Genomic DNA, 24,118 nt, shown 5'->3' on the forward strand with positions numbered 1-24,118 from the left:
AAGTTTAGTAGCAGACTAATAGCGCAGCACAACATAAACCTCAGGGAAAGATGTACAGCTAGAGGCCAGGGGACATAAAAGATTGATATACTCTAATAGAGCAGTCAATTATGAACATTCATACAAATAGCTATTAGACTAAATGGTTTATTGATGTGATAATGAACTTTATTGAATGATGTAGACTGTTGAATTTCAGGGCTTTTATTATTTCTATAGCAGACATTGTAACATTATAAATGTGGACTGGGGGATGCATGCATGCATTGCAAAGTGAGCATTGGCTTCTGCTGCGGTTTTTAGTGCAAGGACATAGCTGATCCCCAATTAGGGTGAGCCAATACCCAATTTTTTTATATCCCATACATATTTATCAATAGTTAACCAATACTGCACAATCTACTCAAAGCAATGCTTGTAAATCTGCTGGCCACTGGCAGGCCATTAGAACCTAATTCCGTTTGTGAATTATCAACCTCTACCAATTACAGATACAATTATTGATACAATTCTAGAATAGATAGACCTCCTGTATCATTTGGATGTATACAAGACACATCCTCAATACGCTCAAATAATGTTCAATTGTTTACAATATTAATAAGTCATTTCATTTTTGTCACTTGATTCACTGTCTGTTCAGCATAATTTTACAGTATCTAGATAATGCCTGAGTAGCGCATGGTGCATGTACATCTATATAATATATATATATATATATATTTGTGGCTTGAAAATTAGTCTTATAGCTTGTCAAATTTTGACAATAATTTCAAAGCTTAAAAATTCAATAACTTTTTCTGTGGACATGATAACCATTTAATATTTCACCACTTCTGTAGAAATGTATGGAGATTTTAATGAAGCTTATGTACAGGTGTATACAGAATTTTTATATAGATTACACAGAATTGGAGAAACAAACACATGTATTTTCCAGCCTTGAGACTGATTTTGTCAGACTCGGTCACATATATTATTATGCACACATGAGTGTTCACATATTATTATCTAATATCATCATCATAGCCCAAACACATTTTACCACAAACAGTTCCATGTAATGTTATAATCACAACTCATAATATTATATGTTTCAAAGTCCACTTAATGGCTTCTAGAATTCTTTTAATATTCTTCAAACTGCTGGACTTTCTCTCATTAAACATACATAAGTCAGTGATGATGTGATGTATGATGATGAAACTAAGGATATACTGTTGCTACAGTAGTAACACTAGCACCAAATGTACTATCTTTTCCATACACTAAAACGGTGTACAGGCATTGTAGGTAAAACATAACTACCAGTTCATTATAATTCACTTTAAAAGGCTGAAGAAATGCCTGAGTCACTGCAGTAATTCTGAGTAGTATAGCACTAGGCTAGTGCTTGCATCAAATATACCAGCATAATAAAAAGCATAATAGGCCGGAATGCTATCACTGCTATGCCAGCATAATGCTAGCATATTAGATGGATATTTCAAACTATATATATGGAGTTTATTTCTATGAAATAGTCCCTAATAGTGGAAACTGCAAACTGCAGTAAAGCACTCAAATGCATTGCACATAGTTCCTTGGATACTCTCTAATAGAACAGTCACTTTGTAGTGAAATACTCTAATAGAGCATTCACTGATTTTAATGTTACTAGATAGTTGTACAAAATATTACTAACATAGGAGCATAATGCAAACATTTGGGAACACTGAAGAGCATAGTAGGTGAACATTTTGGGAAATCCCTGAAAGCATTTTGGGAAAAATTTTGAGCATATTTGACTCAGGCCTAAATAGCACTAATAGTGAGGTCGATATCCCTATCCAGTGATGATATTCCATAGAAAATAACTCTCATCACATGATATTGTATGGTCCTTGACAAGCATCCAGCAGTGGCTTAAACTTTGTGATGAATTGAAACCTTGATAGCGATTTTGTAAGCAGTAATGGATCAGAACTAAAATCAATAAGGGTATGAACATATGTGACCGGGCCTGCAAAAACAGGGCATGTGGGCACACAATCTTTGCTTCTAAGTTTCATTACTCATAACGTTTTGTAGCATTATGCTATGGCACTGAAATTTTCAGCTCTTTATAGGCATTCAATTGGCTTTATGATGCAAGTTACAGGATGCAATTATTCTGTCCTATTACTCAGATATGAACTGTAACATGAAGGGGTGTAGTTTGTGCCCACATGCCCTGTTTTTGCAGGCCCGGTCACATAATATTGATTGCAGCTCCACAGCATAAAAAATACATTTAATCCTACTGTACCATCATGATTAATCACAGTGTCATCATTTCTTCATATATTGTTCCTTACAGGCAAGTACAAAAATATGTACAAACATCAAGCACTTAAGATATATATCTCTCTGAAGATGTACTTACTAGTTTTGTTGGCTGTTCTTGTGCTAAGTGCTTTACTGCTGATATTATTATGTAATGTACAAGACCTCAATAACGAGTATAAAGTACATGCCAGCTAAACTTAAGTAAGATTAAAACTGTTAATATTGTCAGCTTCTACAACATCATCAGGAAGAGAATTACACAATCTAATAGCTCTGGGAAAAAGGAGTTGAAATAGGAATCAATTACTACTACTACTGCTACTGCTACTGCTACTGCTACTACGTGTGGAGTTAGGAGTGATTTGAAGGATGTGATCGTCAGGGATATCTACTTGATAATTTTATAAAACATTACTAGAGTTAATGTCTCTTCTATTTTCCATTGTTTGCCAGTGAAGTATGTGTAGTACGGTTGTAACACTTGAATGTCTCAAATAATCTCCAAAATACAAATCTATCAGCATTCCTGTGTAACATCTCTACTTGCTGTGTGCTGGCTTTTATGTGAGGGGACAAAATTACTGCTACATGCTCAAGAATAGGATGTATATATGTCAGATAGAATTTAGCTTTCACGTCTCGTGTGCACTGTAAAAAGTTTCTGCGAAAGAAACCCAAAGTTGAATTTGCTCGACCAACAGTGCTTAGACCAAGACATGTTATGTGTGATAGTTAAACCAAGGTATTTTGCAATTCTACTTTCTTAATGTTCTGACTGTTAAGTTGTTTTAAGGTGTATAAAAGCTCTTGTTAATGTCCTTGGCTGGTATCTAGTGTACAGGAAGTAAAGCAGATTTTGGAACTGAAAGAAAATCTGAGCAAACTAACCAAAGACTACACTTTACTTATATTTCATGTTTGGATTTTCTAACTAGCTAGCTATGGTTGCCCACAAACTGCATGGTTGGGTGATGAAGTACAGCATGACCTAGAAAATTTAGATACTGTTGTTTACAAGTCTAAATGTAACAAATACGTAATAGTTAGCTACAGGTAGGAGTCAGACGATGCCACCGCTTGTGGTAGTGTAAAAGCGCTACGGTCTTGGTGGGATAGATTGACATCTGTTGGTCCCGGTTATGGCTATTTCCCTAATCCTTCTAAAACTTGCATTATTGTGAAGGAAGGAATGCATGATGCAGCAGCTTCTGCTTTTGAGGGGACTGGCATCTCTATAACATCAGATGGAAAGCGTCATCTCGGTGCTGCTTTAGGCTCTCCTTCCTTTGTCGCCTCCTTTGTAGAGAAACAAGTAACATCTTGGATCAAAGAGTTGCAGCAGCTGTCAGACATCTCTGTTACCCATCCTCAAGCTGCATTTGCTGCATTTACACATGGATTTATAGGCAAATGGAATTTTCTAATGAGATGAACTCCTAATATTCAACCTTTTTAAACTCCCCTAGAAGAAACCATTCGTTGTAGATTTTTGCCCAACTTGACTGGTCAACCATTGTTTAGTGATATTGAACGAAACCTGTTTGCTCTGCCAACCAGACTGGGAGGTCTGGGGGTTGTCGATCCTGTCAATTACTCATTATTTCAGTATGCTGCTTCCGTTAGGGTTACCACTCTTCTAGTTCACCTTATTATACAGCAGTCTCATGCTTACTCAGTTGAGGTGTTGTCTTCACAGATTGAGGCAAGGAGAACAATTTTGGATACGCATCACCAGTCTATCATCAACTCCCGTGATGCTCTGCTACCTGTGCTATCACCATCATTACATAGATCGATCATGTTATCTTCTGAAAAGGGCTCCTCTAGCTGGGTGGCTGCTCTACCTTTATCTGACCATGGTTTTTGTTTACACAAAGGTGCTTTTTGTGACGCCTTGTGTCTTCGATATGGCTGACGACCACCACTGTTGCCTTCCAATTGTGTGTGTAGCAAGCTATTCTCTGTTGAGCATGCCCTTTGTTGTCCCTGTGGTGGTCTCCCTATAGTCCGTCATAACGAGCTTCGAGACATTACTGCTGGATTATTAACTGAGCTGTGTCATAGTGTTGAAGTTGAACCATCCTTACAGCCACTCTCAGGAGAATCTTTTCAGTATAGATCAGCTAATGTTGAGGATGGGGCCCGTCTTGATGTTGTGGCCAATGGTTTTTGGGAACGCGGTCAGAAGGCATACTTTGATGTAAAGGTGTTTAATCCTTTTGCTCCCACACACTGTTCAGTGTCTTTACCCCAGCGTTACAGGCGTGCGGAGCTAGAGAAGAAGAGGAAATATGAAGAAAGGATCTGTGAGGTGGAGCATGGGACATTCTCTCCCTTAGTGTTTTCATGTACTGGAGGCATGGGACCCCTGGCAAGAGAATAGCCACTCTGCTGTCAGAAAAAAATGGACAGTCTTACAGCATGACCCTGCACTGGTTAAGATGTAAACTGAGTTTTTCACTACTTCGTGCAGCCATCACTTGTTTGAGAGGTTCTAGATCTTCCTACCATCGCTTTAGCTTTAAAAAGTCTGCAGCTATTGACCTTGTTTGTGCAGAGGGTAGGATTAGCTCATTTGATTGACTTTATCTTTTGTTAAGTAATAATTATAACTTCTCAATGTGAATTTTATTAAAAATATTGTGGTGCACGCGCATGCAATTAATATCGATAACATGCCACGCCCAGAGCACGGAACCAATTAAGACCTCTACTATTAAGACAAAGGGCAACCAACGAGAACTGGTGAGGGATAACTGGTGAGTGTAACTTGAAGGTTCAACATAAGCAGTACAAATGGAGCACACACACATTTAAACAGAACGCGGCACATTCTAGTTTCTGAAAATCATGATTGCGAGAATTGGTTTAATCATAGATTGTACAATCTATGGTTTAATCTATCCTCTCACGAAGCATTAAGTGCCATAAACGTCGGTACTGTCGACTCGGCCACTAAAGGACTCAGCTCAGGCGATCTGCAGTGGATTGCAAGACGGTTACAGTTGCGTGTCACAATTTTCGTGAACAATACCCCAGGGGCGGATCTAGGATTTATAAAAGGGGGGGGGGGCTAACTCAAGGTACTAATCTCTTGGGTAGAGGTGTGCAAAGCACACTTCCCAGCATGCAAAGCATTCTGGAACTAGGGGGGTCTGGGGGCATGCCCCCCCAGAAAATTTTGAAAAATAGATGCTAAAATACTGCAATTTGGAGACATCCCCACATAAAATTCATAATATTTTCTGCCTGTAGATTATATATACTGCCTTTAGATTATAGGTATGGCTCTCTGAAGCATTTTGCTAATGGAAAGTTTGGGTAGGTACAGACAACCAAGTACATGATGCACCCCTCTCACAATTGCACAGCAGTGAATAGGTGCATGTTAGAATAATAATGTTGAAAGTAGAAAATTTTGAAATTTGAACAATACAAGATTGAATCTGAGAGCATTTTCAATGGAAATTGTGTACCTGAATTAAGTATTGCCATACATATTAACTACACAAGTGGATGAATGAAGCCCTTTAAACAGACCAATGCACTTCATTGTATGTATAGGTGCAGGCAGATTTGGAAAAATTTCATAACAGAACCAACTACATGTTTCCAGTGAATGTTCTATTAGAGTAGTTAGCTGACTGCTCTATTAGAGTATCTCGATCTTGTACACCTCCAATGCTGATCCAGGTCCTTGTTGCATAAACTTTAGCATAAATCCACTGATAATACCTTGGAAAGATGTTTATAAGGTGGTTTTATGAGTATTTGTATTATTAGGGATCATATAATTATGCTAAGACAAAATTTCATTATAATTCTCAGCATACTGATCAAGTAAAGCCTAAATATGAAGGGGGGCTTCAGCCCCCAAAGCCCCCCCCCCCCTGGATCCGTCCCTGTACCCGGTCATCTGTCTTTGATTGGTTGCTTTTAATTGAGACCCATTGGTACAACTAATAATATTATGTGCATCAAGGGTGCCGGGCACTACAATAATGATATCCTCATAGTGTACTCAGTCCAGTTGTCAATCGCAAGTTGGAAATTTGCAGCTGGTCAAAGGACATTGTAAGGTGTATACCATGCATGCATGATCGAATCAGATCGATACATTTAGGATAACAACGTGAACATAATTTCTCAAAGAAAATATCATACAGTACTCAAAGCAAATATCATACAGTACAGTAGTACTGTATAGTAGGGATGGTGCATAACTGGGCTTTTCCAGCCAAAAATATTACCCTAAAACCAGCCTCAATTTCTCTTCATGACAACTTGGCAGTATTGGTTAGGCACAGCCAAGCCCAAAAATGTCTTTAGATCAACCCCAAACCCTTCCAAAAAGTTTCTATGAAATTAAAAAAAAAATTGTAGTTGATAGAATTTTATTCTGACTAGCTGATGCCTTAAGCCAAGCATAACTCGGCAATGGATATAGCCAGCTACAGGCTTGATTTCTTCATGCACTGTTCGACATCACTTTGTCCCGAGGTGTACCTTTTCACCAACTGCAGTATGTACAATACACACATCATGGACTTCCCTTTGTCCTCAGTTCTTTTCACTGACAGCACAAGGTGTTTATGGGTAGCACTAATTTCACAACACTTGAATGCCTTTTGTGACTTTAACTTAAAAATGAAAAAATAAATAAATAAAATGTGAGATTTCTGAGCTCAATCTCAGGACTTTTCGTAATGCATCAGAACCCTAACCACTGTACCATTGCTGCCAGCTGCTGGAACCCTGAATTAAATGCAAGATAAGTAGTGATCTAGCCTATATTAAAGAATATGGCTGAACCCAAATCCTAACCCTAACTGGATTTATAGTAGCTAAAGCCGAACCCTAACCCTAACTTTGGACTACTGATTGTGAGAAATGATTCCTTAGATAGTAGAGGGCGCGTTAGCACCCTCTACTATCTATGAAACGAATTGTGGTATAATATATCAATATATACATGCAGGGGCACCCACAGGCATGAAGTGTTGTGAAATTAGTGTTAACCTTCATTTATTTGCCGCATTAGTGGCTTCCTGCTAATAATTTATTTAGTACGTGTTGCTTGACTCTGTGCTGGCCGGTATGTTTGTTTCTCGTGTGTTTGAGTTCAACTGATTGTTCCAAACGACGGGTGTAGGATAAGAACTCGTTTTTTGCAAAGTAGAACAGGCACGTGCTGATTAGTTCGGGCAGGGTTTAATCGCTGATTTCTTCAACGCACTGCCTGTGTAAGTTGTACTGAAAGGTAGCTATTTCATTCTATGAACACTGTTAATTGTTTGATTTGAGTTCAACTGACTGTTTCAGACGACGGGTGGATAAGAACTTGTTCTTAGCAAAGCAGAACCCCACCCCCCTCCCACACACACACTTTGAAGAGTGGAGGGGCTGTGCCCTCACTTTTCCTAATGCCCAGTTGCTATAATATTGCAGTTATTAGCCAACTTACTTTGTCTTAGTTTACTGGAATTTGTGCTAAAGGTTATTATGCAAGAATAGAATACTGCATAAATCAGTGCTGGGAGTGCACGAGATCGAGATACTCTAATAGAGCAGTCACCTAACTACTCTAATAGAACATTCAACGAAATCATACGTTAGTCCTACTATGCAATTTGTCTCCATTAACATATATATTCAAGAGCATGAGTCTATCTGAAATGCTTTCATTTACTGATGTAGCTATCTAGTTAGTTGTACAGTATATCTTGATAGTCATTGACATAGTATCTTATTCAAGTACACATGTGCCACTGAAAATGCTCTCAGATTGAACCTCAAAGCATTCAAATATCAAATTTTCCTGTGGGCCTGCACCCAGATTCCCTTAGTATTGGCATGCAATGCTAGTGTGCTTTATACACTAAGGCACAGTTAATAATTTTGAAACACTTTGTAACTTATAGCCATCCCACATGACTTCCTCCCCCCTCCACTTTTGAGTACTGTTCTCTGCTCCTGTCTCAACCCATAAGATGTATAAATCAAATGTAGACTATCAATACACCAATCTACGTGCAAAATTACAGTTTATGTTCAACAAAAAAAATTGTGGCGTCTTCTTTGATTGACTTGCCATAGCTACATCAATTCATCTTTATGAAACAAACTAGTTACATAGATTGATCACCAGTTCTATGAAAAGACCAGAAACAAGTATAAGAAAAATTAGGAATTTTAAACTAGAGTAGGGATCAACTAGAATATAGTGCACCAATAAAAAGTGCTGAAACAAGCTTGAGTTAATATGGCAGCAAATTACTGTAACAAAATAGAAGTGAATATCCATACTGTGCTGTAGAGTTATTGGTGCGCTATGATCTTATTCCACCTACTCTATTTTAAAATTCCTAATTTTTCTTACACTTGTATAATAAAATTCAGTCAAGAGTCATGCAAGTGTGTTTTCAGTAAAAGTTAAGGCTTATTTATAGAGTTTGACCTAAGAGTAAGATTAGAGTACAGGAATGTCACTCCCTCTTACATGATTCTGTGGTATTAAAGGAGGTTGGTCATGTTTCATCACATGATTCATATATCAAAGAAATGTGACTGAATGAATCCCATGCACATGTGTGAGCACAGGAAATTGTCTGTAAGTAATTGTACATGTAGTTTGCCATAAAAAGGCTATGACCATCAAATTTTTGCTTTTCAAAATGCACATAGACTTTGTGGATTCTGAACAAAATTGCAACTATTGTCTATATAACTAAGACATACATTGCTAGGATTCTTCAACGGATAAACACCCCTCAGGAATGTTGTCGTAATCACTGCACCTTAGCTACCTCAGTCATTATTACATCATTCTGTTGGGATTGTTTATTAATGTGCTGAAATATCCTAGTGCTGTATGTGGTAATTACCTACGAAACTTCTAATTAAATGGCTATAATTGCAATTATTATTATTATTATTAGCATACCATACAGAAACCATTGTGATTAATGCACAGGTGAAATTGTTAACCATTCCAAATAAATTATTTATTTCCCATCCACCACCTGCATCTGTTTACTGTCAGCACTAAAATGTTCCATTATTCAGTATTCTTTCATTGTTTTCTGGTTTTTCTTGCATACTGAGCAGGTTTAGTAAAAGCAATATTGTACGTATAAGAGTGTCAGCTTGTGAGCTAGTGTGCTATCAAGTCAACAGAAATTCTACTATGTGTTTTACCCAGTCTGTGTACAGGTGCATGTTTTACAATTACCAGAATGAAATCCTTGCATACCTTCCACGTTCTACTATGGTATATATCATTTTATATCTGTAAGTGTTGTAGCAGCATGCAATGCACAACTGTAGTGTTTAGTTTGACATGTTAGGTAACTTTTACTTGTTAAAACATAAAGCAATTTCCCAAATTACTACTAATAATCTTTCCAGCCAATAAATTTTACTTACATGGTGATTTATAGCCAGCGTTTGTACACAAATAGTGTTGCAATATATAAGCATGTGTATCTTTGTGATATAGATTTTATTATTGTTGAAGCTTTGTGAACATTTGGAAATTATAGTTGAATCACTCAAGTGACCACAGCAAATTTAAGATGGAATTCAATATTGTGATGGTATTGATGATGATTGTAACATTCTCCTATGCTAAAGATTGGCCAACTTGTGCCAAACTAGATGACTGTTCTTGTAACTTAACAGGTGTGGAGAATTCTGGAATAATTAATTTACGCAGCTTGGTCAATGGTAAGCATGAGCCAGCATTCACAGTTGAAGGAAAGTCTGATCATACCAACTTATACTATAACTTTTCCTATAATCCATGTTTCAATTTCACTGATTATGACTGCCCAGAAACTGCTGTATGTCAGACAGGGGATGGAGTACAATCTTATGACTTGGGAAATCTTAACGGTGTTGAGTTTCTTTATATGGATGATGTTGCTAAATACATTCGTACGGTTTACCGGTCTAAATACAAGGATAAATATGGCCAAAGCAGAGTATCATCGGTAGACCTGATATGTGATGAATACGAAGAGAAGGGAAGATTTGAATATAGTGGTGAACCTGTTGTTCGATACTACCAGTTCAAGCTGTACACTCAGTGTGCTTGTCCTGGAAGGTGTGCATCATCTGAAACTCTATGTAAAGCTAAGGATTTATGTAGTTGTGAAATGTCAGATGGGACTGGTACAATTAACCTTCACTCCCTTGATAATCCAACTAATCCACTGAGAGATCAAGCAAGCCCAACAAATGCTTTCCTATACAATCCTTGTTCACCCATGACAAATCCTCAATGTTACAACAGCTCACTATGTGAAGAAAAAGGAGATTCACTTGTACCTTTAGGTTTGGCTGGTTCTGCAAAATTTGTGTACAACAACAATCAACTTGGCTTACAATATTTTGGAGTAAACAATACCTTGTCATCTGTGAATTTGGTTTGTGATCACAACCGAAGAGATGAGCCATTCTTTAGAGCAGCAGGTGATGGACTCACGTACAATCTCTACAGCGTGTGTGCCTGTCCTAATGGTTGTGGTGGTACTCCACCATCAAATGGAACATGTGACCAAACTGACTCGTGTAGCTGTAAGAGCCCTAGTGATGGTGCAGTGATCGACCTTCATGATCTAGACAACCCATATGCACCACTGACTGCAGAAGACAATGAAGGCTATACCTACTACTACAATCCATGTAGTGGAATAAAACTACAGAATCCCATTGGAAAATGTGATGGAGTAGCTGCGTGCCAAGAAGACCCATTCCATAATACTTGGTACAATATTGGAAATAATGATCCTGAAATAAACTATAATGCTACATCAAAATCTTTTACATTCTATTACACTGGAGGTGAAGGAGGACGTTCTTTTGATGTAAGGATGGTATGTGATCGTGACTCAAAAGCTCCAGTACTTGCTGCAGATGGTGATATTCCTAAAGGTGCAACCCGCTATCGTCTGAAGCTCATCTCTAAATATGCATGTAATTAAGAATTATGTACTATTAATTCATGTACTTTGTTATTGGCACTAATGCGTACACTCTTCTTTTGCAAGTAGCTAATTGAAATTTGACTGTATAAGCATGCTTTGTGTGTGTGTGTGTGCTTGCGTGCGTGCGTGCGTGCGTGTGTGTGTGCTACTGTTATAAATCATCTGAAAGTTACTGTTGCTTCAAGAATTTATGATATTCACCTCAAAGCAACCAGTGGAGATCACTACTGTAATTGATCCACACAACTCACATTTGCAACAGATTCAAATAGACAACTGGACCTGCCAAGTAGGGTCTTGTAACATATTATACCTTTCTAAAGCTGTAAGATGTTTTCACCTATCTGTATATAATGTGGTCAATTTTCAAGCTGGTATAGTTGCCTTATTTACATGTCAAGTTATGGGTTGCTGGGCACATGCAATTGAAAAAGCTATAAGACCCTTCTCCACACATTTAGACATTGCATACATGAAAAGCCAGTCTATGAAGTTAAGTACTAGTATAGCAATGAATATACTGGAAGCTATCATCTTAGAAAGCAAACAGCTAAAAGGGAGGTCATGGAATGATGTAATTGGTACGTATAATCAATCAGTGGTGGATCTAGAAATTTCTAGAGGGGGTTTCAGATTCCACTCAACTTCAGCCTAGCCACTGTAAGTAGACCACAAAAAAAAAAAAAAGGTTACAACCTACCACATTGGGGCGTGCGCTATTTTCAGAGTGGGCTTCAGCTGAAACCATTGCAACCCCCCTGTATCCGCCACTGTCAATGCAGATTTGAGTTGAGATTCTATATATTCCAATATTGGACCAATAATTATTCTTATCCTTTCTCTGCTACAGCTTTTAAGATTGTATAATGTACAGATAAGACTTAATGTCTGAAATCTTAGAACTTTTAAAGATATTATATGGATATATTGAGAGGAAAGACTGTGGGATGTCACTATTTTCAAAACATTTTAACACTAATGGTGTTAGTATCCTAGTTATACTAACACGTGGAAGTGCCATAAATTTTTCTAAAATGTGGCTATTTCCACCTCATGGATTTTCAACTATTCACAATAATTTCATTATTGTAAATATTTCATTACTGTAATAGTGGGTTTATTTTAGTGTTTTCTTTGAATAAATAAGAACCTCCCACCTGCATGTTATTTTGAAGATCTTGAAATGGAAATCCAGCAATAACCTTTCCTGCAGGGTTTATGGAGCGCCCACACACACTGGTTGTTTTTACAATGAAACTTTTGCTCATGTGTGTGGAAGTGTACAGACAGATAGACGCACACACATAGTTTTAAAAAACAACAAACAAGGCATGGCTGACCTTAGGCCAGTTGCAAGGCATGGCTGGTTAATAATTATAATATTATGCATAAGTGGCATGCTGCAGAGACAGAACTCAATTGCACCGTGAATACATACATGTAAATGATCAATGTCTTAAAAGTTGTTACCACACATGCATATACATCCAAGTACATGTATACACACGTTGTATACAACAACAGTGCTCCATATTCTTGAACAGTAAAAAAGTGTTCTATAGTTAATGCACACACAATTATCTGTACATACTCCACAATGTAAATTTGTCAGTCTAGCCAAGGTGTCCAGACACCACCAAAATTATCAGGATTAGATTTTGGATCATTAGGAGGATCTAATTGCTGAATATGTGTGGAATTGTAGTATTCTATCCTCTCCTTCAATTGTTTAACTATGTCAGGATGTTCATCTGCAATGTTCTTTCTCTCAGTGGGGTCTTCTTTGATGTTGAATAACCATGTAAAGGATGGTGTATATGGAGGTAACTCTATCGTTCCATTCAAATGAATCCAACCATCAACGCATCCATGTCCTATTTTTGGCGGTGCTAAACTACAGTTAGGTAGACCTGTAATAAGCTTCCAATCTCCAACTCGCATAGCTGCTTGACCCATAAAACCTTCGCTTGGAGGATTCAAGTTTATCAGTATTTCTTTACGAGGTGTCTGAGTGTTACTTGTGATAGCTGGCCACATGTTGTATCCATCTAATTTCCACTTGTTGCTGTCAAGCTCTAACTCTGCAATACCTTCTACTATTGTTGGTAGCCAGTCACTTGCATGAATTAGTTGATTATTATCGTAGTTCAGTTTTGGTAATTTGGAACCCCATACAAATCCTGTACCACGAACACCTCCTTCAAATAAAGTGTTTTTGTTACCTCTCAATGGCCAATTAATGCCACCATCTGCTGTCTGTCCTCCATTGTCTGTGGTAAATATAATTATTGTGTCATCTAATAAGTCTCTTTCTTGTAATCGCATAGTAATGTTGGCTATTCCTTCATCAGCTGCTCGTAACATACCGCAGTATATACGTCTATCCTCATAAGGTATGGAACTACACACAGGATCATTGATGTAACTTTGAGGAGCCTCTAATGGAGCATGGACAGATTGATAAGCAGCATAAATGAAGAAAGGTCCCTTGCTGTTATCATGCTTAGCAATAGCTTGTTCAATTGCTTCAGTAAACAGGAAGGTGCTGTAAGTTCCATTTTGATCAGTAACTGGAGTAGTGTTGTTCCGTAAGTCTACGTATCCTCTTACACTGTGGTTGTAATAGTCTTCAGCAGCACCGTAATATCCATAAAATGTATCAAACCCCCTGTATGTTGGAGTGTATTCCCATGTGTGCATACCAAGGTCCCACTTTCCTACACAATGGGTAGCATATCCACCTTTCTTCAACTCGTTTGCAATCGTTGTCTGATTTAATGGCATACCAAGAGGGTGCCCATCCCCTATCACTGTCTTTTCTAATCCCATGTGATAAGGATAACGACCAGACATTATAGCAGATCTCGTTGGAGAGCATACTCGTTGGACGTAGTATTGCTGTAACCGGATTCCTTCGTTGGCAAACCTGTCGATGGTGGGTGTTTTAATGTCGGATCCTCTGTAGCTGGTATCGTTCCATCCCAAATCATCAATGACGTACATCAATATGTTAGGTTTTGCAGCATCACTTTGTTGTATCGAGAAAGTTAAGAGTACAAGAAAAACACGAAGAAACTGAACTGTCCTTTCGAACATCGTGATGTGAACACGTGACGTCCTTGCTGACCACTATTACGTATGAATAGCTACACATACAGCCACGCCTCTTTTTGTTCTGTATGTCACATGATCATGAAAGCTTTAATCACTTTGTATAATTCGCCTAGCCCCACCCCCGTCCTAGTCTGGCGCGGCCGCCCCTTCGCAAACATGAAGGGTCTGGAGACTTTAGCATTGTGCACTTGTGTGAATGGAATATAATTAGTGGGAGAGATGTGGTTTTCTGTAATTAGATTGCATCAATATCGTTAGTCATTACGATATTCATATCCAATGGAACGCTCAAAAAACTCACCGCTTATAGGCCACTCCAAATAAATTCTCTGTTTCCCGTCCTGGACTCAAGCATATTTGCATGCGGGCGGGCGGTCCATTTTCATTATTCATTATAAGATTAGCACCTTTTTAAGCCATTATTTGTCTAGCACAACCATAAAAAGCTGTAAAAAAGCATGCTTAAGCTTGTTCCTTTAGCACAAACGTGAAGTTTGTGCCTACTTGATAGCACTGCTGACACGTGAGCTGACATGGTTTCAAGTGAGCCTGTCAGTATGCAACAATAACCGGAAAATAATGAAAGAATACGGAATAATTAGAGCTGACAGTAACTAGATGCGGGCGGTGGACGGGAAACAGAGATTTTATTTGGAGTGGCCATAACTTACAAGGCTACTTAACGTACTCTTTGTACTTTTTTAATATGCCATCCTTATTCCTTCACGATAAATTGTTCTAGTTGGACAAGACTCGAGGCAAACAAAACAGAAGCCATAGTTAGCCAAAACGGATATACACGTCACTAAATGAGCAGGCAAGCGATTTGATTGGACGCACCAGTTTTCGGTAAGTTCGCACAAGTACACAATGCTACAGTCCCCAGACCCATAACTGTTTATTTGTATGTTCTAATCTTATTTTCTTAAAAAAAAAAAAGACCCTGGCGGCCGTGCCAGACTACCCCCGTCCCAGGGTGATTTTTTTTAACGCACTTGACATGTTTTGTGACCTTACCGTTTTTGTTTGTTTGACGGAAAGCCATAATCAACACACACGGTAGTGTGTCGTGCGGCCCAAGAAGTCGGCGCGCCACACCGTGAGTATATTCACAGGAAGAAAGAAAACGCAATTTTCACACCTATGTAGCTCTGTGATCCCTATTCCGATTGGAACCAAATTTGCTAGAGACGTGCCGCCCAGTTAGGAGAGTCTACATACCAAATTTGAAGAAACTCGCTCCAGCCATTTCCGAGATACGAGCGAACAAAATTTCGTTTTAATTTCTTCGTTTTTTCTTCACTTCGCAAAATTCGCTATAAAACACGACTGCGTGCTCGGACTGGGCTGAAATTTGGCACACTTACAGGGCTCATTAAGGCGGATCTCCGTACCAACGTTGGTAGGAATCCGATGAACATTCCGGAGTTATGACCGATTATTTGCGTAAAATAAGGTTGTAGGTCTGTCACGCCTACAGGGTAAACCCCTTGGAGGAACCAGTTGAAAATTGATATGTAAATGGAGCAACCATCGTAGGAGTGCCTTTGTGTGGTTTGAAAGAAATCGGGATAAAGGCCATGGAGATATGACACAAACCCAACATGTGTCAAAATTACGCGATCTATGAATAAAAAAATTATTAGTTTTCGTGTCTACCAGGCAAACCGCTTAGAGCAACGAGCTGAAAATCAGTATGTAGTTGTAATAATCATCATAGAAAGTTCTTGCAGTAGTACAGAAGAATCGGAGTGCAAATTACTGAGTTATGATCTCGGTTATGATTCGAAAGGCAACTACGTGTAGCAAATGCGAGATCGAGATACTCTAATAGAACAGTCACCCTAATAAAGCATTCAGCTGCGTTTATAATTTACTCTATTATATTACATTGCAAGTTATTCTGTAGGGAATTCAGCTACAAACAAGTCACTCTGTAGTCATATCAGCTAGAAGAAGGTACCTATAGAGAGTTCAGCTACAAACAAACTATCATGTAGAGAGTTCAGCTGCAAACAAATCACCCAGTAGAAAGTTCCACTATGAACAGATCACCCTGTAGAGAGTTCAGTTAGAAACAAGTCATCCTGTAGAGAGATCAGCTAGAAGAAGTCACCTTGTAGAGAGTTCAGCTACAAAGAAACCATGCACCATGTAAGAGAGTTCAGCTGCAAACAAATCACCTGTAGAGAGTTCAGCTAGAAACAAGTCACCCTGTAGAGAGATCAGCTAGAAACAAGTCACCCTGTAGAGAGATCAGCTAGAAACAAGTCACCCTGTAGAGAGTTCAGCTAGAAGAAGTTACATTGTAGAGAGTTCAGCTACAAAGAAACTACCATGTAGAGAGTTCAGCTGCAAACAAATCGCCCTGTAGAGAATTCATCTACAAACAAATCGCCCTGTAGAAAGATCAGCTATAGAAGAAGTTACCTTGTAGAGAGTTCAGCTACAAACAAATCACCCTGTAGAGAGTTCAGCTACAAACAAGTCATCCGGTAGAGAGATCAGCTTGAAGGATCACCTTGTAGACAGTTCAGCTACAAAGAAATCACCCTGCTTCATCTTTTCTTCTTCCTGTGGTAAAGAAAAAAGATAATAGGTTAAAAAGCCTTAAAACTGGCCATAGGCTGGCTTTGGGGTATACCTAAATAGCCAAGCTGTAAAAAAAGAGTGCGGACTTCAGAAAGGCTATGGTAAAAAAAGATGTGAAATTCAAGGTGGCGGCCAAGAAATGGCTGTGACGGTAGGTTAATGGTAAAAATTTTAATAACGACAACTCAGGTGAATTTTGTGCCAAGACCAAGTGGCACCAAATTCACCTGAATTGTTGTTATTAATATTTTTACCATTAACCTACCATCACAGCCATTTCTTGGCCGCCACCTTGGATTTCACATCTTTTTTCACCATAGCCTTTCTGAGGGTCGCACTCTTTTTTTACAACTTGGCTGTTTTGGATTAGATATTGTTTGCGGAGGTCAAGGGGCATATAAAACCATTTTCCTCGTCTTCTCGATGTTGTTGAACAACAGATAAACTATGTGGGTGAACATTTCCTACCTAAGTAAAACATGTCCACTCACAACACTGGCTAGTCTCTTTTTAGGGTCGGGCGCCACGAGACTAAACACCGGCAGGCTCGCATGACTCAGAATGACTGAAGTTCCGTACAGAGTGAAGGCCACCCTCGGTGAAGGCCAGAACATGCGACTCTTGTAGGAACGTTTCACAAATTGTAAAGTATTTATTGTGTGACTGCAATATGAGTATGTTGAGCTGTAATATCATTGTTGGTAGGCTGAAATCATAGCTGAGTACATGATCGAGATACTCTAATAGAGCAGTCACTCTAATAAAGCAGTCGCAGTATTAGAGCAGAGTGTAGAAGGATTTTTATGTAGTTTATCAGCTATAAATGCATAGCTTGGGCAGCTATTGTCAGCTGGTTGTGACCTTTTTATTTGTTTATTTTTTTGATCTCACCTTACCAAACCAGAGACAAGGTAGTACCTCACTTCCATAAGTCTGGGTCAGCCCAGCCCCCCTCATATCAACTACTTCCTCCACCCCTGATACTTTGCTTGCTATCTATTTATTATATACTAATATTATAGTGGTTGACCTAAAAAGCAAAACACTGACACCACAGATTGATACTAAATATTCTTAAGGATATGCATGTATCCATCTTGACAAGCTAGCTCTAATACTTTGCGATAAGCTTGATAACATAATCTTATGTCATAGTACTATGATGCTAGACCAACCTTCTCTGTTCCACTGTGGTTATCCCTCAGTTTGGGGACAGGAATTGTTGACATTAGTACAATAAAGTTTAATTGCAGGAAGCTAAGTAGCTGAGCACTTTAATGTCTTAGGAAATATGTTGTCATGTATCGTTAAATTGAGCTAGTGTATGGCTGCCACTTTGACAGCACTTCATATTTTTTCACATGAAATAATTTGTTTTTTTAATGTAATCATATTTTGGGAAAGAACCTTTTTTAGCTCAGTACTTCCAGATTATGGTTGCAGGATGACATATGTTATGCAATTCTAGTAATAATTGATTGTCAAATGTGTTTTGTCTGTCTGCGTGCAATAATTATCAAAGTGGTTTCAACATTTATATGGTTTCACATAACATTCATCATCACATTGTGTTTCATGTGTATAGCTATAGAGTGTGTGTGCATGTGTGTGTGTGTGTCTATAGTGCAGTGTACTATATATAATATGTACCTTTATGTAGTGGGTGAGTGGTCACACATATGTACATGCATGCAGAAACTTGTATTCTGAAGTGTAGGTGCAAGCATTATTATTTATTTTGTTTCATTACTTTTATGGCAAGACCTTCCTTTTTCCTTTTTATAAAAGCCCATATATATACACAGTGTATTGTCCATCAGCCCACTGGGATGTCATACAAATGTGATAATTGAATGTTTCAATATCTTTATTGATGACTATTTTTCTTCTTGGAAATCTGTCATAATTAGATGAAAGGCTGTTGTTTACTATAACACTAAATGCAATAAAGCAGTGTGTATATTTTGCGGTGAAAGGTTTATGTAACTAAAAGAACTTAGGAATTTCTGTTGTCTGGGGAACTCAGGCATTTGGGGAAGATGCCAGTATGTTTTAAATATTCTTATATTGGTGGTTTGTGTGTATTGGTGTATAGCAATTAGTTGCAATGTCATAATTTTGTAAATCAATTGAACAATACAACAGTATTTGCCATACAAAATGACTTATGTAAAGACTGTTTATCGTATCTCATCCCGGCCTACTAAATTCACTTTGGTAATAGTTGCTTTGTTCTTTTTGCAGTGCTATGCAAACCAAAGAAAATATGAAACTATCTCAACCACCAGAAGGAACTACTTAGTAGTAAATATTATTGCCAATTAATTGTGGAATGATAAATGTTTCTTTGTAACTATGACCAGCTGTATTGACTGAGTGACCTTATTGCTGTCACAAGATCGTTCCTACAGAAGTGACACACCAACAAAGTGTGCGTATGTGTGTGTGTACATGTGTGTGTGTGTGTGTACATGTGTGTGTGTGTGTGTACATGTGTGTGTGTGTGTGTGTGTGTGTGTGTGTGTGTACATGTGTGTGTGTGTGTGTGTGTACATGTGTGTGTGTGTGTACATGTGTGTGTGTGTGTACATGTGTGTGTGTGTGTGTGTGTACGTGTGTGTGTGTGTGTGTGTGTGTGTGTGTGTGTGTGTGTACATGTGTGTGTGTGTGTACATGTGTGTGTGTGTACATGTGTGTGTGTGTGTGTGTGTGTGTGTGTGAGTGTGTGTGTGTGTGTGTGTGTGTGTGTGTGTGTGTGTGTGTGTGTGTGTACATGTGTGTACATGTGTGTATGTGTGTGTGTGTGTGTACATGTGTGTGTGTGTGTGTGTACATGTGTGTGTGTGTGTGTGTGTGTGTACATGTGTCTGTGTGTGTGTGTGTGTGTGTGTGTGTGTGTACATGTGTGTGTGTGTGTGTGTGTGTGTACATGTGTGTGTGTGTGTGTGTGTGTGTGTGTGTGTGTGTGTGTGTGTGTGTGTGTGTGTACATGTGTGTGTGTGTGTACATGTGTGTGTGTGTGTGTGTGTGTGTGTGTGTGTGTGTGTGTGTGTGTGTGTGTGTGTGTGTGTGTACATGTGTGTGTGTGTGTGTGTGTGTGTGTACATGTGTGTGTGTACATGTGTGTGTGTGTGTGTGTACATGTGTGTGTGTGTGTGTGTACGTGTGTGTGTGTGTGTGTGTGTGTGTGTGTGTGTGTGTGTGTGTGTGTGTGTGTGTGTGTACATGTGTGTGTGTGTGTGTACATGTGTGTGTGTGTGTGTGTACATGTGTGTGTGTGTGTGTACATGTGTGTGTGTGTGTGTGTACATGTGTGTGTGTGTGTGTGTGTGTGTGTACGTGTGTGTGTGTGTGTGTGTGTGTGTACATGTGTGTGTACATGTGTGTGTGTGTGTGTACATGTGTGTGTGTGTGTACATGTGTGTGTGTACATGTGTGTGTGTGTGTGTGTGTGTGTGTGTGTGTGTGTGTACGTGTGTGTGTGTGTGTGTGTGTGTGTGTGTGTGTGTGTGTGTGTGTGTGTGTGTGTGTGTGTGTGGGTGTGTGGGTGTGACAGATCATATTGTCAGAATCCACCCAAGTGTAACAGTTACCCAAAAGAAATTATCCCAGCTTTGAAAAATACTTGGCAGTCAAAAAAAGCCAAGTCATGCTACCAAGATTTACTAATTAATTAACACTTCAATAAAACTGCGGCAAGTTGATGACAAATGTATCTTTAATGGTTCAATGTAGTTGCCAAATTAAATGAACCATTAAATGCTCAAGGAAATGCCTATTACTACTATATACGTCTAAGAGGTACTGGTTGGCTTGCATGTATCAAGTAGTTCAGTTCTGAGTTTAAAGACATTCTAAATAGTATACTGTATATGTGACCGGATTTGCGAAAAGGTACCTTTTCCACACATTTTACAGGCAAGTAAACAAAATGATGTAACTTTTGATTCCGTACACTGATCAACTTGCTGTTAGTTACAAAATGTAGCCAGATACTTTAGCTGCACTCATGGACAATTTCAGGCAATTTTATGCAATGATCAAAAAGTTATGAATCATCAAAGATCAGAAAATGGGTCAAATTTTGTGTGTGAAAAAGGTACCTTTTCGCAAATCCGGTCACATATATACAAGATAACGGAGTCAATGAAAGTGATGGTTGCACTGTTTGCTGTGATTACGTTTACACTGTTATGTGCCTTTCCCATGAGCATCATTAAAGACGACTATACATGTTCTGTACGCTTTATGACAGCATCCACTCTGTTCATGAATTATTCCCTTCATTTCAAAGGTGCCCTCACTGGGTACAATTCCAATGTGTAATGACCCTGATGAAGATGAAATGTTTGGAGAAGATCTGACTCCAGTTAGTCCATGAATGTAAAGATGGAACATTTCAAATATTAGTATTTCATTTATCATTATAGTTTGGATTTGATTAAGGTACCAAAGGTAGATTGTTAAATATCAATATCTCTGTCTGTAATTGAATGACTTGTTTAAAACAAAACCTGTCAAGCAATACAAGGCAGTGCATGTTGTGGGTACTCAACAAAGTGGTACATATGGTGGAATCCTAAAGTGCTAATGATATAATAATATAAACATTACATCATTGTGGTCACTTAAATTATGTACACCATCTTGTATTATTTTCTTGTGTCAATCTTGGGTCAATACACAGATAATACGCATGTAAGGTATAGAGAATCTGCCTGCCCACAAGCTGTTTGGTGAGTGCCTAACCAATATTTTAATCCTTGAATAAGACTATGAAATATGCCATTTTGTGTAATGAGCTACCAGGAACTACAGTGTAGTAAACACCGCAGATAAAATATGTGGCCTAAGAATACATGTCCAGATGTATTTTTGCATTGTGCTGGTAACTAGCTGTTCTAGCATGAACTGAAATAATCAATTAGCTAAAGTGTGGAAATAACTTCCCAAAAATAATTATATTATATGCTAAGGTGGGAAAGTATATAAATCAAATTGCAACATAGCAGTGAATAACAATACAAAAATAATACTAGTTTCATTTATATTATTCTAACAATGAAACAAATAGCAATAATTATGATGATGACACCACAAAGAAACAAGATAATTTAAAAGGAAGCAGCAGTGCTCTGTGAGCATAACACGAACAAGTTAAAACTTAAACAAGTTACAAAGAGAAAACAAGATGGTATACAACACTACTGGAATGGTTACAATGATTTTAATGGCAGTGTTGGCGATTGCCAGTGCTGCACCAACAAACACAACTTCTGTTGACCTTTCCTACTGTGATGAAGAAGGCAGTACTAGCACACCACTCATGGGTGACAAAATTATAGATGAACTTTATGCAGACTTGGATAATACCTTGGACATTCTGCGACAGCTGTGTTTGGATCACAGTGAAGTTCTAGTAAGTTTGATGCTAACTCAACCTAGAGTATAATTGTATCTATATTTTATTTTCCACCAATAGAATTGCTCTGTTGAACCATTACCACCGTTCACTCTGTCAAAGGATAGGGAGCTACAAAATGATTTTGTCAATGGCCAACTTGAGGTGTTCAAAGGACGACTGCTGTTGCTTGATGCAGCATGTAAGGTTGAAGAATGCAAGGCAAATAAAGGAATTCCTTCACTCCTTGAAGCTTGTGATGTGTTACAATGCACTTTACAACCACTCAGTTGGAAGATGGTTGAATATGTGAGGAACAACTATGTTTGTGCAAGATATCAGAGCTGCATGCATATATACGTACACATAATATGTATGTACACGCATGTATACAGACATATTATATGCATACACACACATACATATAGTACATTGTGCATATATAGAGGAAAGTCTTTTTTTTTGTTTGTTTTAGTTGGTAAATGAGAAGTGTGGCTGTGGTCCAAACTGCTATTATCAACCTGGAAAATTTGTTACCGATACTACCAATCAAAATGCATCCATAGAACAATTGCCATCAATATTCTTCAACACAGTTAACTTCATCAATGCACTGTTTAGTGAGATTGGAAGAACCCGAGGTGCTGCAATGTAATTACATAACTGATTGCATTTAAATGACTTGAATCAGGCATTATTTATATATTGGTATTTAATATAAAAATTGATTATTATTAACAAACAGTTCACAATTTAATTAACAGTGAAATATATGGTAGATCTTGCACAACTTGCATAAATAAAGTCATTAGAATTTAAAACTGACGGTGTTTATAACCTACATAGTGCAATTCTGTACAACTGACTTGACTCTGACAAGATAAGCTATAGCTCATGCAATTAAATACACAAACACTGAACATGAAGCAAATACAGTATCAAGTGATTCTAAGTATGTGCTTGAGTCTAATTTTAAATCTTCACGGTTTATAGCAGCTGATATTCAATACAAAAAAATGTTAATATCATAATAAGTATATTGATGTACTGCTTAGCTTGTAGTACCTCATGATCAGTTGCAGGCCTGCCAACCTAGGAAACAGAAAATCCTTGAGACTTGGTCTTGACATCCAGAATGTACTACTGTATCTGCACATTATTATAGGCAGACACAGCAAGTTGGAACAGCCCCCATGCATGCCCATCAATGGGCAGATAGGCTACCTTTACCATGCAACACATATACACATGCCCATCTTCATATGGGCATCAATATAGCATTTAAAACATGTTTTGCATCACTAATCTATGCATGGAATATCTAGACCTGCAGTAAATGTGTGCACGAGTCTTATTTCACCAGCTAGCTAAATGTACTTACTCGAAAGTCACTGTGTTGAAAGTGAAACAGTTACTCTTTTATTCAGTGCTGTGAAGTTGTAACACGTGACTGGACTATGGAACATTCTTGATATAAGCCACTAGGTGCTTATAATATCACGTGATGACTTAGCGGAGATGTGTCAATTTCATCCTAGAGGCTGAAAGCAATAAAATACTCCAGCCTGAAAGGGGCCTTGCGGGGCCCCTTTCAGGCTGGGGCAAATTCCCCAGTTGCCTGTACCCCCGTGGGCGGCCCTGCATGCACCCATATTACTAGAGAAAATGTGCTGCATGGTGATGTGCCAACCCTTACAGAGTTAGCTATAATGTTGAG

General features: G+C 38.3%; 2 protein-coding genes across 4 annotated transcripts; one reads left to right on the forward strand and one right to left on the reverse strand.

Moving 5' to 3' along the window:
* Positions 1-4,981: 4,981 nt before the first annotated feature.
* LOC136240575 (uncharacterized) lies at positions 4,982-11,502 on the forward strand. 3 transcript variants are annotated; one of them, XM_066031577.1, is made up of 2 exons: positions 4,982-5,066; positions 9,806-11,502. In XM_066031577.1, the coding sequence occupies exon 2, from the start codon at positions 9,882-9,884 to the stop codon at positions 11,289-11,291; it is 1,410 nt and encodes a 469-aa protein (XP_065887649.1). In that variant the 5' UTR covers positions 4,982-5,066; positions 9,806-9,881; the 3' UTR covers positions 11,292-11,502. The 3 variants fall into 3 exon arrangements, with proteins under 3 accessions (XP_065887649.1, XP_065887651.1, XP_065887652.1); XM_066031579.1 differs by having other exon boundaries at positions 4,985-5,066; positions 9,824-11,502; XM_066031580.1 differs by having other exon boundaries at positions 4,985-5,066; positions 9,849-11,502.
* Positions 11,503-12,755: 1,253 nt separating this feature from the next.
* Positions 12,756-19,030, reverse strand: LOC136241562 (arylsulfatase B-like). The gene is made up of 2 exons (XM_066032796.1): positions 19,023-19,030; positions 12,756-14,322 (listed from the first exon to the last, which is right to left on the reverse strand). Exons 1-2 carry the CDS (start codon positions 19,028-19,030, stop codon positions 12,903-12,905), a joined length of 1,428 nt encoding a protein of 475 aa, XP_065888868.1. The 3' UTR covers positions 12,756-12,902.
* Positions 19,031-24,118: the final 5,088 nt, after the last annotated feature.

This window comes from Dysidea avara, chromosome 12 (genome assembly GCF_963678975.1).
Source record: "Dysidea avara chromosome 12, odDysAvar1.4, whole genome shotgun sequence".
Taxonomy (NCBI): Eukaryota; Metazoa; Porifera; class Demospongiae; order Dictyoceratida; family Dysideidae; genus Dysidea; species Dysidea avara.

Coding starts and splice junctions, on each gene's coding strand:
- LOC136240575 (XM_066031577.1), top strand. CDS start 9,882: ATGGAATTCAATATTGTGATGGTATTGATGATGATTGTAACATTCTCC.